Below are 18,050 nucleotides of genomic sequence, written 5' to 3'. Positions count from 1 at the left end.
TGCTGCTGCAGCAATGAGGGGCAAGCATGGTGGACCCAAGGTGCAGAAGCCTGGGCCAGCACAACAGCCAGGCCAACAATCAAATTCGGAGAACCCAAAACCATGGAGAAAACATTCCTTTGCGGCAGTGGCAGCAAGGAATCGGCCATCTTCCCACCCCGGCGAGGGGAAGAAGAAACAGCGTGCCACCCAACACAGCCTCAGCGGGGGGGGATTCAGCCCCTTCATACAAGGTTCAGAGGCTCCTATGGTTCCCTGTTCTTCAGGAGTCCTCCTTCAGTCTCTCTCCCCACAGTTTCAGGCTGAGGAGACACAGGGGTAGGTCACACAGTGTCACCAAGCACTCACACCATGTTACCAGATGTTCCCAGGTCTGTCAGTGCCACCAAACACCTTACAGTCCCACCCGTTCCTTTGTTCTCTTTCAGGGGAAACAACAACAATTAAAGAATGCATTCCTGCATCCAGGCATGTTGCCGAGGGCAGAGCACTCCCCAAAATTACAACACAACACATCGATAAAAAAAAAACAGGAAAGAGAACGCGGCTGTGGCCCGCCGTTCCCAGTAGGGGGAGCTCAAACTTCTCCGGTTGGGAGCAGCTCTCTCAGTCGCGGGCGGATGACGTCACTCACGTGCGACGTCTTGGGCCCGCTTCACGAGTGGAGCGGCGGCGCGCATGCGCAGTTGCCTCTTGGTTGTTGACAACAGTTGCCATGGGTTACAGACTACAGTTTGCTGTGAAACCACCCACATTCAGCGATATGTTCACTTCTGTAGCAAATGGAGCGTGGAGCAGGGGTTTCACTCCCGTTACTTGCTCAAAGAAGGGAGGCTCGTCCCAGCGGCCCGTTTTAGACCTCCGTGTGTTAAACAAGCATCTACGCGGATACACATTCAGTATGCCAACACCCAAAGTGCTCTGCCGTTCGATCCGTCCAAACGACTGGTTTGTGACGATCGCTTTAGCAGACACATACTTTCACATTGCCGTTTATCCAGCAAACAGAAAATTTCGCTGGTTCGGCCTTTCTTTAGCTCCGACGGTATTCAGCAAGTGTGTGGAAGCGGCTCCGTTTCCGCTGAAGAACAGCGGCGTCAGAATATTTTCGTACATAGACGATTATCCCATATGCTCTCTCTCGCTGCAGCAGGCGCTCAAAGATTCTGCCACGGTGTTGCATCACCTCACAGACCTCGGTTTCAGAATAAACGAGGCCAAGAGCCGCCTGCAGCCGACGCAATGCACAGAGTATTTAGGGCTCTGCATAAACTCCCTCTCTTATCGCGTCAGGCTGTCAGGGGAGAGGGAGAGCGCATTCACACACTGTCTCGCACTTTTTCTACCGGGAAACGTGGTGACGTTCCGATTGTGTCTCCGACTTCTCGGTCTCATGGCGTCGGGGATAATTGGTTGTGGTGCAATTGGGGCTGCTAATGATGAGGGATTTTCAGCGACGGCCAGCTTCTCTGCATCTTCTCTGCATCATCTCTGCTCTCAACGCCATCTGACCACTGCAAAGCGAGTGACTGACCTACAGGCTTTGTCAGTCGACCCTTCCTGTTTGCAGATGGCCCCTGGGCGTGCTAAAGCATGTCCCTAAAGTACTGGAGTCATCATACAGATGTCCTACTTTAGAGCTGTTGGCTTTTCACCCTCCACCGTTCTCCTCAGAAGAGGAAAGACGGCTTCACACACTGTGCCCCGTGCGGGCTCTGGGTTTAGGAGAACCAATCAGCTGTTTGTTTCCCGGGCCCCTCCTCCTAAGCGCAGGCCAAGCAGGGGGCGGGTCTCCGAGCACGGCTCGACCAGTCTGTCGCCGACAGACGTGATGTCATTGGAGCTTCCGCAGTTGTTCACGCCAAGGCGATTCCCATAGTGAAACACCTCACTCTGTTATCAAAGAACCAGGGATTACGCAAGTAACCCTCCGTTATCATGCCTGTTACCTGCTGTTTGTTCTTGCGGTCCAGCTGACCAATCTTGCTGTTCATTAGGTCTTGGACAGTGTGGATCTCGGTCTTCATCTCCTCCTTTGTGGCCTCGAGCTGGTTTTCCAATTTATTGATGAGAGGTTCACAGCGGCAGCCATTCAGAGGAGCCTGCATCACAATAAGTAAAACAGTGTCCGTATTTACTGTCGGTGATTTCAGGTTCCATCTCAACAGAAACATTATACTGACATAATTCTACCATTAATGTATCTGGTTACATTAGCCTGTAATTATACTATGCTTCTATTTACACAGCTTGACCGTAAATGCTCCACTAAGACCCGGACTCTGGTAAGAGCCGAGGCGGACATCTCAGCATCTACATCAACATGGACTGCTGTATCAATGCCATGTTAGCCACCAAACACTACTACTCTCACTTGACAGAGCTCCAGGCCACGGCTCCTACATGCTTCCAAACATCCACCATAGTACCAGTGACAAAGAAACCAGTTGTCTCGTGCCTGAATGACTACCGCCCCGTCTCACTAACATTGACACTGTGATGATACTAAAGTATGACTTTTTTGGGCCCATTTTGATGCCATACTATACTATGACGTTTTTTGGCACATTTTGTGGTCATACTAAAGTATGACTTTTTTTGGCCGATTTTGACGCCATACTATACTATGACGTTTTTGATGACATTTTGAGGTCCTACTAAAGTATGACTTTTTTTAGCCCATTTCTACGCCATACTATACCATGACGTTTTTTATGACATTTTGAGGTCATACTAAAGTATGACTTTTTTTGGCCCATTTTGATGCCATACTATACTATGACGTTTTTTTCAGACATTTTGAGGTCATACTAAAGTATGACTTTTTTGGGCCCATTTTGATGCCATACTATACTATGACGTTTTTTGGCACATTTTGATGCCATACTATACTATGACGTTTTTTATGACATTTGAGGTCATACTAAAGTATGACTTTTTTGGGCCCATTTTGATGCCATACTATACTATGACGTTTTTGGCATATTTTGAGGTCATACTAAAGTATGACATTTTTTGGCACATTTTGAGGTCATACTATACTATGACGTTTTTTCAGACATTTTGAGGTCATACTAAAGTATGACTTTTTTGGGCCCATTTTGACGCCATACTATACTATGACGTTTTTTATGATATTTTGAGGTCATACTAAAGTATGACTTTTTTGGGCCCATTTTGACGCCATACTATACTATGACGTTTTTTCAGACATTTTGAGGTCATACTAAAGTATGACTTTTTTGGGCCCATTTTGATGCCATACTATACTATGACGTTTTTTGGCACATTTTGAGGTCATACTAAAGTATGACTTTTTTTGACCCATTTTGACGCCATACTATACTATGACGTTTTTTGGCACATTTTGAGGTCATGCTAAAGTATGACTTTTTTGGGCCCATTTTGATGCCATATTATACTATGACGTTTTTTCAGACATTTTGAGGTCATACTAAAGTATGACTTTTTTTGGCCCATTTTGACGCCATACTATACTATGACGTTTTTTATGACATTTTGAGGTCATACTAAAGTATGACTTTTTTGGGCCCATTTTGATGCCATACTATACTATGACGTTTTTTCAGACATTTTGAGGTCATACTAAAGTATGACTTTTTTTGGCCCATTTTGATGCCATACTATACTATGACGTTTTTTATGACATTTTGAGGTCATACTAAAGTATGACTTTTTTTGGCCCATTTTGACGCCATACTATACTATGACGTTTTTTTTTCAGACATTTTGAGGTCATACTAAAGTATGACTTTTTTGGGCCCATTTTGACGCCATACTATACTATGACGTTTTTTCAGACATTTTGAGGTCATACTAAAGTATGACTTTTTTGGGCCCATTTTGATGCCATACTATACTATGACGTTTTTTGGCACATTTTGAGGTCATACTAAAGTATGACTTTTTTTGACCCATTTTGACGCCATACTATACTATGACGTTTTTTGGCACATTTTGAGGTCATGCTAAAGTATGACTTTTTTGGGCCCATTTTGACGCCATACTATACTATGACGTTTTTTCAGACATTTTGAGGTCATACTAAAGTATGACTTTTTTTGGCCCATTTTGATGCCATACTATACTATGACGTTTTTTATGACATTTTGAGGTCATACTAAAGTATGACTTTTTTGGGCCCATTTTGATGCCATACTATACTATGACGTTTTTTCAGACATTTTGAGGTCATACTAAAGTATGACTTTTTTTGGCCCATTTTGAAGCCATACTATACTATGACGTTTTTTATGACATTTTGAGGTCATACTAAAGTATGACTTTTTTGGGCCCATTTTGATGCCATACTATACTATGACGTTTTTTCAGACATTTTGAGGTCATACTAAAGTATGACTTTTTTTGGCCCATTTTGATGCCATACTATACTATGACGTTTTTTGGCACATTTTGAGGTCATACTAAAGTATGACTTTTTTTGGCCCATTTCGACGCCATACTATACTATGACGTTTTTTCAGACATTTTGAGGTCATACTAAAGTATGACTTTTTTTGGCCGATTTTGACGCCATACTATACTATGACGTTTTTTATGACATTTTGAGGTCATACTAAAGTATGACTTTTTTTGGCCCATTTTGACGCCATACTATACTATGATGTTTTTTCAGACATTTTGAGGTCATACTAAAGTATGACTTTTTTGGGCCCATTTTGATGCCATACTATACTATGACGTTTTTTGGCACATTTTGAGGTCATACTAAAGTATGACTTTTTTTGGCCCATTTCTACGCCATACTATACTATGACGTTTTTTATGACATTATGAGGTCATACTAAAGTATGACTTTTTTTGGCCCATTTTGATGCCATACTATACTATGACGTTTTTTGGCACATTTTGATGCCATACTATACTATGACGTTTTTTATGACATTTTGAGGTCATACTAAAGTATGACTTTTTTGGGCCCATTTTGATGCCATACTATACTATGACGTTTTTTGGCATATTTTGAGGTCATACTAAAGTATGACTTTTTTTGGCACATTTTGAGGTCATACTAAAGTATGACATTTTTTGGCCCATCTTGATGCCATACTATACTATGACGTTTTTTCAGACATTTTGAGGTCATACTAAAGTATGACTTTTTTGGGCCCATTTTGATGCCATACTATACTATGACGTTTTTTTTCAGACATTTTGAGGTCATACTAAAGTATGACTTTTTTGGGCCCATTTTGACGCCATACTATACTATGACGTTTTTTCAGACATTTTGAGGTCATACTAAAGTATGACTTTTTTTGGCCCATTTTGATGCCATACTATACTATGACGTTTTTTGGCACATTTTGAGGTCATACTAAAGTATGACTTTTTTTGACCCATTTTGACGCCATACTATACTATGACGTTTTTTGGCACATTTTGAGGTCATACTAAAGTATGACTTTTTTGGGCCCATTTTGACGCCATACTATACTATGACGTTTTTTCAGACATTTTGAGGTCATACTAAAGTATGACTTTTTTTGGCCCATTTTGACGCCATACTATACTATGACGTTTTTTATGACATTTTGAGGTCATACTAAAGTATGACTTTTTTGGGCCCATTTTGACGCCATACTATACTATGACGTTTTTTCAGACATTTTGAGGTCATACTAAAGTATGACTTTTTTTGGCCCATTTTGAAGCCATACTATACTATGACGTTTTTTATGACATTTTGAGGTCATACTAAAGTATGACTTTTTTTGGCCCATTTTGACGCCATACTATACTATGACGTTTTTTCAGACATTTTGAGGTCATACTAAAGTATGACTTTTTTTGGCCCATTTTGATGCCATACTATACTATGACGTTTTTTGGCACATTTTGAGGTCATACTAAAGTATGACTTTTTTTGGCCGATTTTCATGCCATACTATACTATGACGTTTATTGGCACATTTTGAGGTCATACTAAAGTATGACTTTTTTTGGCCCATTTTGACGCCATACTATACTATGACGTTTTTTGGCCCATTTTGAGGTCATACTAAAGTATGACTTTTTTTGGCCCATTTTGACGCCATACTATACTATGACGTTTTTTATGACATTTTGAGGTCATACTAAAGTATGACTTTTTTTGACCCATTTTGACGCCATACTATACTATGACGTTTTTTGGCACATTTTGAGGTCATACTAAAGTATGACTTTTTTTGGCCCATTTTGATGCCATACTATACTATGACGTTTTTTATGACATTTTGAGGTCATACTAAAGTATGACTTTTTTTGGCCCATTTCGACGCCATACTATACTATGACGTTTTTTATGACATTTTGAGGTCATACTAAAGTATGACTTTTTTTGGCCCATTTCGACGCCATACTATACTATGACGTTTTTTCAGACATTTTGAGGTCATACTAAAGTATGACTTTTTTTGGCCGATTTTGACGCCATACTATACTATGACGTTTTTTATGACATTTTGAGGTCATACTAAAGTATGACTTTTTTTGGCCCATTTTGACGCCATACTATACTATGATGTTTTTTATGACATTTTGAGGTCATACTAAAGTATGACTTTTTTGGGCCCATTTTGACGCCATACTATACTATGACGTTTTTTGGCACATTTTGAGGTCATACTAAAGTATGACTTTTTTTGGCCCATTTCTACGCCATACTATACTATGACGTTTTTTATGACATTTTGAGGTCATACTAAAGTATGACTTTTTTTGGCCCATTTTGATGCCATACTATACTATGACGTTTTTTCAGACATTTTGAGGTCATACTAAAGTATGACTTTTTTTGGCCCATTTTGACGCCATACTATACTATGACGTTTTTTGGCACATTTTGAGGTCATACTAAAGTATGACTTTTTTTGGCCGATTTTGATGCCATACTATACTATGACGTTTTTTGGCACATTTTGATGCCATACTATACTATGACGTTTTTTATGACATTTTGAGGTCATACTAAAGTATGACTTTTTTTGGCCCATTTTGATGCCATACTATACTATGACGTTTTTTCAGACATTTTGAGGTCATACTAAAGTATGACTTTTTTTGGCCGATTTTGATGCCATACTATACTATGACGTTTTTTGGCACATTTTGAGGTCATACTAAAGTATGACTTTTTTTGGCCGATTTTGATGCCATACTATACTATGACGTTTTTTGGCACATTTTGATGCCATACTATACTATGACGTTTTTTATGACATTTTGAGGTCATACTAAAGTATGACTTTTTTTGGCCGATTTTGATGCCATACTATACTATGACGTTTATTATGACATTTTGAGGTCATACTAAAGTATGACTTTTTTGGGCCCATTTTGATGCCATACTATACTATGACGTTTTTTCAGACATTTTGAGGTCATACTAAAGTATGACTTTTTTGGGCCCATTTTGATGCCATACTATACTATGACGTTTTTTCAGACATTTTGAGGTCATACTAAAGTATGACTTTTTTGGGCCCATTTTGATGCCATACTATACTATGACGTTTTTTATGACATTTTGAGGTCATACTAAAGTATGACTTTTTTTGGCCCATTTTGATGCCATACTATACTATGACGTTTTTTCAGACATTTTGAGGTCATACTAAAGTATGACTTTTTTGGGCCCATTTTGATGCCATACTATACTATGACGTTTTTTCAGACATTTTGAGGTCATACTAAAGTATGACTTTTTTGGGCCCATTTTGATGCCATACTATACTATGACGTTTTTTATGACATTTTGAGGTCATACTAAAGTATGACTTTTTTTGACCCATTTTGATGCCATACTATACTATGACGTTTTTTCAGACATTTTGAGGTCATACTAAAGTATGACTTTTTTGGGCCCATTTTGATGCCATACTATACTATGACGTTTTTTCAGACATTTTGAGGTCATACTAAAGTATGACTTTTTTGGGCCCATTTTGATGCCATACTATACTATGACGTTTTTTGGCACATTTTGAGGTCATACTAAAGTATGACTTTTTTTGACCCATTTTGACGCCATACTATACTATGACGTTTTTTGGCACATTTTGAGGTCATACTAAAGTATGACTTTTTTGGGCCCATTTTGATGCCATACTATACTATGACGTTTTTTCAGACATTTTGAGGTCATACTAAAGTATGACTTTTTTTGGCCCATTTTGATGCCATACTATACTATGACGTTTTTTATGACATTTTGAGGTCATACTAAAGTATGACTTTTTTGGGCCCATTTTGATGCCATACTATACTATGACGTTTTTTATGACATTTTGAGGTCATACTAAAGTATGACTTTTTTGGGCCCATTTTGATGCCATACTATACTATGACGTTTTTTCAGACATTTTGAGGTCATACTAAAGTATGACTTTTTTTGGCCCATTTTGATGCCATACTATACTATGACGTTTTTTGGCACATTTTGAGGTCATACTAAAGTATGACTTTTTTGGGCCCATTTTGATGCCATACTATACTATGACGTTTTTTCAGACATTTTGAGGTCATACTAAAGTATGACTTTTTTTGGCCCATTTTGATGCCATACTATACTATGACGTTTTTTATGACATTTTGAGGTCATACTAAAGTATGACTTTTTTTGGCCCATTTTGATGCCATACTATACTATGACGTTTTTTCAGACATTTTGAGGTCATACTAAAGTATGACTTTTTTTGGCCCATTTTGATGCCATATTATACTATGACGTTTTTTGGCACATTTTGAGGTCATACTAAAGTATGACTTTTTTTGGCCGATTTTCATGCCATACTATACTATGACGTTTATTGGCACATTTTGAGGTCATACTAAAGTATGACTTTTTTTGGCCCATTTTGAGGTCATACTAAAGTATGACTTTTTTTGGCCCATTTTGATGCCATACTATACTATGACGTTTTTTATGACATTTTGAGGTTATACTAAAGTATGACTTTTTTTGGCCCATTTTGATGCCGTAATATACTATGACGTTTTTTGGCACATTTTGAGGTCATACTAAAGTATGACTTCTTTTGGCCCATTTCTACGCCATACTATACTATGACGTTTTTTATGACATTTTGAAGTCATACTAAAGTATGACTTTTTTTGGCCCATTTTGACGCCATACTATACTATGACGTTTTTTCAGACATTTTGAGGTCATACTAAAGTATGACTTTTTTGGGCCCATTTTGATGCCATACTATACTATGACGTTTTTTGGCACATTTTGAGGTCATACTAAAGTATGACTTTTTTGGGCCCATTTTGATGCCATACTATACTATGACGTTTTTTATGACATTTTGAGGTCATACTAAAGTATGACTTTTTTTGACCCATTTTGACGCCATACTATACTATGACGTTTTTTCAGACATTTTGAGGTCATACTAAAGTATGACTTTTTTGGGCCCATTTTGACGCCATACTATACTATGACGTTTTTTCAGACATTTTGAGGTCATACTAAAGTATGACTTTTTTTGGCCCATTTTGATGCCATACTATACTATGACGTTTTTTGGCACATTTTGAGGTCATACTAAAGTATGACTTTTTTTGACCCATTTTGACGCCATACTATACTATGACGTTTTTTGGCACATTTTGAGGTCATACTAAAGTATGACTTTTTTGGGCCCATTTTGACGCCATACTATACTATGACGTTTTTTCAGACATTTTGAGGTCATACTAAAGTATGACTTTTTTTGGCCCATTTTGATGCCATACTATACTATGACGTTTTTTATGACATTTTGAGGTCATACTAAAGTATGACTTTTTTGGGCCCATTTTGATGCCATACTATACTATGACGTTTTTTCAGACATTTTGAGGTCATACTAAAGTATGACTTTTTTTGGCCCATTTTGAAGCCATACTATACTATGACGTTTTTTATGACATTTTGAGGTCATACTAAAGTATGACTTTTTTTGGCCCATTTTGATGCCATACTATACTATGACGTTTTTTCAGACATTTTGAGGTCATACTAAAGTATGACTTTTTTTGGCCCATTTTGATGCCATACTATACTATGACGTTTTTTGGCACATTTTGAGGTCATACTAAAGTATGACTTTTTTTGGCCGATTTTCATGCCATACTATACTATGACGTTTATTGGCCCATTTTGAGGTCATACTAAAGTATGACTTTTTTTGGCCCATTTTGACGCCATACTATACTATGACGTTTTTTGGCCCATTTTGAGGTCATACTAAAGTATGACTTTTTTTGGCCCATTTTGACGCCATACTATACTATGACGTTTTTTATGACATTTTGAGGTCATACTAAAGTATGACTTTTTTTGGCCGATTTTGATGCCATACTATACTATGACGTTTTTTGGCACATTTTGAGGTCATACTAAAGTATGACTTTTTTTGGCCGATTTTGATGCCATACTATACTATGACGTTTTTTGGCACATTTTGATGCCATACTATACTATGACGTTTTTTATGACATTTTGAGGTCATACTAAAGTATGACTTTTTTGGGCCCATTTTGACGCCATACTATACTATGACGTTTTTTCAGACATTTTGAGGTCATACTAAAGTATGACTTTTTTGGGCCCATTTTGATGCCATACTATACTATGACGTTTTTTATGATATTTTGAGGTCATACTAAAGTATGACTTTTTTTGGCCCATTTTGATGCCATACTATACTATGACGTTTTTTGGCACATTTTGATGCCATACTATACTATGACGTTTTTTATGACATTTTGAGGTCATACTAAAGTATGACTTTTTTGGGCCCATTTTGACGCCATACTATACTATGACGTTTTTTCAGACATTTTGAGGTCATACTAAAGTATGACTTTTTTGGGCCCATTTTGATGCCATACTATACTATGACGTTTTTTATGACATTTTGAGGTCATACTAAAGTATGACTTTTTTTGGCCCATTTTGATGCCATACTATACTATGACGTTTTTTCAGACATTTTGAGGTCATACTAAAGTATGACTTTTTTGGGCCCATTTTGATGCCATACTATACTATGACGTTTTTTCAGACATTTTGAGGTCATACTAAAGTATGACTTTTTTTGGCCCATTTTGATGCCATATTATACTATGACGTTTTTTGGCACATTTTGAGGTCATACTAAAGTATGACTTTTTTTGACCCATTTTGACGCCATACTATACTATGACGTTTTTTGGCACATTTTGAGGTCATACTAAAGTATGACTTTTTTGGGCCCATTTTGATGCCATACTATACTATGACGTTTTTTATGACATTTTGAGGTCATACTAAAGTATGACTTTTTTTGGCCCATTTTGATGCCATACTATACTATGACGTTTTTTCAGACATTTTGAGGTCATACTAAAGTATGACTTTTTTTGGCCGATTTTGATGCCATACTATACTATGACGTTTTTTGGCACATTTTGAGGTCATACTAAAGTATGACTTTTTTTGGCCGATTTTGATGCCATACTATACTATGACGTTTTTTGGCACATTTTGATGCCATACTATACTATGACGTTTTTTATGACATTTTGAGGTCATACTAAAGTATGACTTTTTTTGGCCGATTTTGATGCCATACTATACTATGACGTTTATTATGACATTTTGAGGTCATACTAAAGTATGACTTTTTTGGGCCCATTTTGATGCCATACTATACTATGACGTTTTTTCAGACATTTTGAGGTCATACTAAAGTATGACTTTTTTGGGCCCATTTTGATGCCATACTATACTATGACGTTTTTTATGACATTTTGAGGTCATACTAAAGTATGACTTTTTTGGGCCCATTTTGATGCCATACTATACTATGACGTTTTTTGGCACATTTTGAGGTCATACTAAAGTATGACTTTTTTGGGCCCATTTTGATGCCATACTATACTATGACGTTTTTTCAGACATTTTGAGGTCATACTAAAGTATGACTTTTTTTGGCCCATTTTGATGCCATACTATACTATGACGTTTTTTATGACATTTTGAGGTCATACTAAAGTATGACTTTTTTTGGCCCATTTTGATGCCATACTATACTATGACGTTTTTTCAGACATTTTGAGGTCATACTAAAGTATGACTTTTTTTGGCCCATTTTGATGCCATATTATACTATGACGTTTTTTGGCACATTTTGAGGTCATACTAAAGTATGACTTTTTTTGGCCGATTTTCATGCCATACTATACTATGACGTTTATTGGCACATTTTGAGGTCATACTAAAGTATGACTTTTTTTGGCCCATTTTGAGGTCATACTAAAGTATGACTTTTTTGGGCCCATTTTGATGCCATACTATACTATGACGTTTTTTGGCACATTTTGAGGTCATACTAAAGTATGACTTTTTTTGACCCATTTTGACGCCATACTATACTATGACGTTTTTTGGCACATTTTGAGGTCATACTAAAGTATGACTTTTTTGGGCCCATTTTGATGCCATACTATACTATGACGTTTTTTATGACATTTTGAGGTCATACTAAAGTATGACTTTTTTGGGCCCATTTTGATGCCATACTATACTATGACGTTTTTTCAGACATTTTGAGGTCATACTAAAGTATGACTTTTTTTGGCCCATTTTGACGCCATACTATACTATGACGTTTTTTGGCACATTTTGAGGTCATACTAAAGTATGACTTTTTTGGGCCCATTTTGATGCCATACTATACTATGACGTTTTTTCAGACATTTTGAGGTCATACTAAAGTATGACTTTTTTTGGCCCATTTTGATGCCATACTATACTATGACGTTTTTTATGACATTTTGAGGTCATACTAAAGTATGACTTTTTTTGGCCCATTTTGATGCCATACTATACTATGACGTTTTTTATGACATTTTGAGGTCATACTAAAGTATGACTTTTTTGGGCCCATTTTGATGCCATACTATACTATGACGTTTTTTCAGACATTTTGAGGTCATACTAAAGTATGACTTTTTTTGGCCCATTTTGACGCCATACTATACTATGACGTTTTTTGGCACATTTTGAGGTCATACTAAAGTATGACTTTTTTGGGCCCATTTTGACGCCATACTATACTATGACGTTTTTTCAGACATTTTGAGGTCATACTAAAGTATGACTTTTTTGGGCCCATTTTGATGCCATACTATACTATGACGTTTTTTATGACATTTTGAGGTCATACTAAAGTATGACTTTTTTTGGCCCATTTTGACGCCATACTATACTATGACGTTTTTTCAGACATTTTGAGGTCATACTAAAGTATGACTTTTTTTGGCCCATTTTGATGCCATATTATACTATGACGTTTTTTGGCACATTTTGAGGTCATACTAAAGTATGACTTTTTTTGGCCGATTTTCATGCCATACTATACTATGACGTTTATTGGCACATTTTGAGGTCATACTAAAGTATGACTTTTTTTTGGCCCATTTTGAGGTCATACTAAAGTATGACTTTTTTGGGCCCATTTTGATGCCATACTATACTATGACGTTTTTTATGACATTTTGAGGTTATACTAAAGTATGACTTTTTTTGGCCCATTTTGATGCCGTACTATACTATGACCTTTTTTGGCACATTTTGAGGTCATACTAAAGTATGACTTCTTTTGGCCCATTTCTACGCCATACTATACTATGACGTTTTTTATGACATTTTGAAGTCATACTAAAGTATGACTTTTTTTGGCCCATTTTGATGCCATACTATACTATGACGTTTTTTCAGACATTTTGAGGTCATACTAAAGTATGACTTTTTTGGGCCCATTTTGACGCCATACTATACTATGACGTTTTTTGGCACATTTTGAGGTCATACTAAAGTATGACTTTTTTGGGCCCATTTTGATGCCATACTATACTATGACGTTTTTTCAGACATTTTGAGGTCATACTAAAGTATGACTTTTTTTGGCCCATTTTGATGCCATACTATACTATGACGTTTTTTGGCACATTTTGATGCCATACTATACTATGACGTTTTTTATGACATTTTGAGGTCATACTAAAGTATGACTTTTTTGGGCCCATTTTGACGCCATACTATACTATGACGTTTTTTCAGACATTTTGAGGTCATACTAAAGTATGACTTTTTTGGGCCCATTTTGATGCCATACTATACTATGACGTTTTTTGGCACATTTTGAGGTCATACTAAAGTATGACTTTTTTTGACCCATTTTGACGCCATACTATACTATGACGTTTTTTGGCACATTTTGAGGTCATACTAAAGTATGACTTTTTTGGGCCCATTTTGATGCCATACTATACTATGACGTTTTTTATGACATTTTGAGGTCATACTAAAGTATGACTTTTTTTGGCCCATTTTGATGCCATACTATACTATGACGTTTTTTCAGACATTTTGAGGTCATACTAAAGTATGACTTTTTTTGGCCGATTTTGATGCCATACTATACTATGACGTTTTTTGGCACATTTTGATGCCATACTATACTATGACGTTTTTTATGACATTTTGAGGTCATACTAAAGTATGACTTTTTTTGGCCGATTTTGATGCCATACTATACTATGACGTTTATTATGACATTTTGAGGTCATACTAAAGTATGACTTTTTTGGGCCCATTTTGACGCCATACTATACTATGACGTTTTTTCAGACATTTTGAGGTCATACTAAAGTATGACTTTTTTGGGCCCATTTTGATGCCATACTATACTATGACGTTTTTTCAGACATTTTGAGGTCATACTAAAGTATGACTTTTTTGGGCCCATTTTGATGCCATACTATACTATGACGTTTTTTATGACATTTTGAGGTCATACTAAAGTATGACTTTTTTTGGCCCATTTTGATGCCATACTATACTATGACGTTTTTTCAGACATTTTGAGGTCATACTAAAGTATGACTTTTTTGGGCCCATTTTGATGCCATACTATACTATGACGTTTTTTGGCACATTTTGAGGTCATACTAAAGTATGACTTTTTTGGGCCCATTTTGATGCCATACTATACTATGACGTTTTTTCAGACATTTTGAGGTCATACTAAAGTATGACTTTTTTTGGCCCATTTTGATGCCATACTATACTATGACGTTTTTTATGACATTTTGAGGTCATACTAAAGTATGACTTTTTTTGACCCATTTTGATGCCATACTATACTATGACGTTTTTTCAGACATTTTGAGGTCATACTAAAGTATGACTTTTTTGGGCCCATTTTGATGCCATACTATACTATGACGTTTTTTCAGACATTTTGAGGTCATACTAAAGTATGACTTTTTTTGGCCCATTTTGATGCCATACTATACTATGACGTTTTTTGGCACATTTTGAGGTCATACTAAAGTATGACTTTTTTTGACCCATTTTGACGCCATACTATACTATGACGTTTTTTGGCACATTTTGAGGTCATACTAAAGTATGACTTTTTTGGGCCCATTTTGATGCCATACTATACTATGACGTTTTTTCAGACATTTTGAGGTCATACTAAAGTATGACTTTTTTTGGCCCATTTTGATGCCATACTATACTATGACGTTTTTTATGACATTTTGAGGTCATACTAAAGTATGACTTTTTTGGGCCCATTTTGATGCCATACTATACTATGACGTTTTTTATGACATTTTGAGGTCATACTAAAGTATGACTTTTTTGGGCCCATTTTGATGCCATACTATACTATGACGTTTTTTCAGACATTTTGAGGTCATACTAAAGTATGACTTTTTGTGGCCCATTTTGATGCCATACTATACTATGACGTTTTTTGGCACATTTTGAGGTCATACTAAAGTATGACTTTTTTGGGCCCATTTTGATGCCATACTATACTATGACGTTTTTTCAGACATTTTGAGGTCATACTAAAGTATGACTTTTTTTGGCCCATTTTGATGCCATACTATACTATGACGTTTTTTATGACATTTTGAGGTCATACTAAAGTATGACTTTTTTTGGCCCATTTTGATGCCATACTATACTATGACGTTTTTTCAGACATTTTGAGGTCATACTAAAGTATGACTTTTTTTGGCCCATTTTGATGCCATATTATACTATGACGTTTTTTGGCACATTTTGAGGTCATACTAAAGTATGACTTTTTTTGGCCGATTTTCATGCCATACTATACTATGACGTTTATTGGCACATTTTGAGGTCATACTAAAGTATGACTTTTTTTGGCCCATTTTGAGGTCATACTAAAGTATGACTTTTTTTGGCCCATTTTGATGCCATACTATACTATGACGTTTTTTATGACATTTTGAGGTTATACTAAAGTATGACTTTTTTTGGCCCATTTTGATGCCGTACTATACTATGACGTTTTTTGGCACATTTTGAGGTCATACTAAAGTATGACTTCTTTTGGCCCATTTCTACGCCATACTATACTATGACGTTTTTTATGACATTTTGAAGTCATACTAAAGTATGACTTTTTTTGGCCCATTTTGATGCCATACTATACTATGACGTTTTTTCAGACATTTTGAGGTCATACTAAAGTATGACTTTTTTGGGCCCATTTTGATGCCATACTATACTATGACGTTTTTTGGCACATTTTGAGGTCATACTAAAGTATGACTTTTTTGGGCCCATTTTGACGCCATACTATACTATGACGTTTTTTATGACATTTTGAGGTCATACTAAAGTATGACTTTTTTTGACCCATTTTGACGCCATACTATACTATGACGTTTTTTCAGACATTTTGAGGTCATACTAAAGTATGACTTTTTTGGGCCCATTTTGATGCCATACTATACTATGACGTTTTTTCAGACATTTTGAGGTCATACTAAAGTATGACTTTTTTTGGCCCATTTTGATGCCATACTATACTATGACGTTTTTTGGCACATTTTGAGGTCATACTAAAGTATGACTTTTTTTGACCCATTTTGACGCCATACTATACTATGACGTTTTTTGGCACATTTTGAGGTCATACTAAAGTATGACTTTTTTGGGCCCATTTTGATGCCATACTATACTATGACGTTTTTTCAGACATTTTGAGGTCATACTAAAGTATGACTTTTTTTGGCCCATTTTGATGCCATACTATACTATGACGTTTTTTATGACATTTTGAGGTCATACTAAAGTATGACTTTTTTGGGCCCATTTTGATGCCATACTATACTATGACGTTTTTTATGACATTTTGAGGTCATACTAAAGTATGACTTTTTTGGGCCCATTTTGATGCCATACTATACTATGACGTTTTTTGGCACATTTTGAGGTCATACTAAAGTATGACTTTTTTGGGCCCATTTTGATGCCATACTATACTATGACGTTTTTTCAGACATTTTGAGGTCATACTAAAGTATGACTTTTTTTGGCCCATTTTGATGCCATACTATACTATGACGTTTTTTATGACATTTTGAGGTCATACTAAAGTATGACTTTTTTGGGCCCATTTTGATGCCATACTATACTATGACGTTTTTTCAGACATTTTGAGGTCATACTAAAGTATGACTTTTTTTGGCCCATTTTGATGCCATATTATACTATGACGTTTTTTGGCACATTTTGAGGTCATACTAAAGTATGACTTTTTTTGGCCGATTTTCATGCCATACTATACTATGACGTTTATTGGCACATTTTGAGGTCATACTAAAGTATGACTTTTTTTGGCCCATTTTGAGGTCATACTAAAGTATGACTTTTTTGGGCCCATTTTGACGCCATACTATACTATGACGTTTTTTCAGACATTTTGAGGTCATACTAAAGTATGACTTTTTTGGGCCCATTTTGATGCCATACTATACTATGACGTTTTTTATGATATTTTGAGGTCATACTAAAGTATGACTTTTTTTGGCCCATTTTGATGCCATACTATACTATGACGTTTTTTCAGACATTTTGAGGTCATACTAAAGTATGACTTTTTTGGGCCCATTTTGACGCCATACTATACTATGACGTTTTTTCAGACATTTTGAGGTCA

The 18,050-nt window shown here is 36.2% G+C and overlaps 1 protein-coding gene across 1 annotated transcript in view; it reads right to left on the bottom strand.

Moving 5' to 3' along the window:
- Positions 1 to 1,734: 1,734 nt before the first annotated feature.
- ankrd6b (ankyrin repeat domain 6b) overlaps positions 1,735 to 18,050 on the bottom strand; it is an 82,640-nt gene continuing 66,324 nt past the window's right edge. Inside the window, exons 13-14 of the mRNA XM_041065025.1 lie at positions 1,950 to 2,102; positions 1,735 to 1,893 (exon numbers count right to left, since the gene is read on the bottom strand). Of these exons, the coding sequence (XP_040920959.1) occupies positions 1,735 to 1,893; positions 1,950 to 2,102 (312 nt within the window). The remainder of the gene's footprint in view (positions 1,894 to 1,949; positions 2,103 to 18,050) is intronic.

The sequence above is a fragment of the Toxotes jaculatrix genome, chromosome 19 (genome assembly GCF_017976425.1).
Source record: "Toxotes jaculatrix isolate fToxJac2 chromosome 19, fToxJac2.pri, whole genome shotgun sequence".
In the NCBI taxonomy this organism is placed as follows: domain Eukaryota; kingdom Metazoa; phylum Chordata; class Actinopteri; family Toxotidae; genus Toxotes; species Toxotes jaculatrix.
This window is presented reverse-complemented; position numbering and strand designations above follow the sequence as displayed.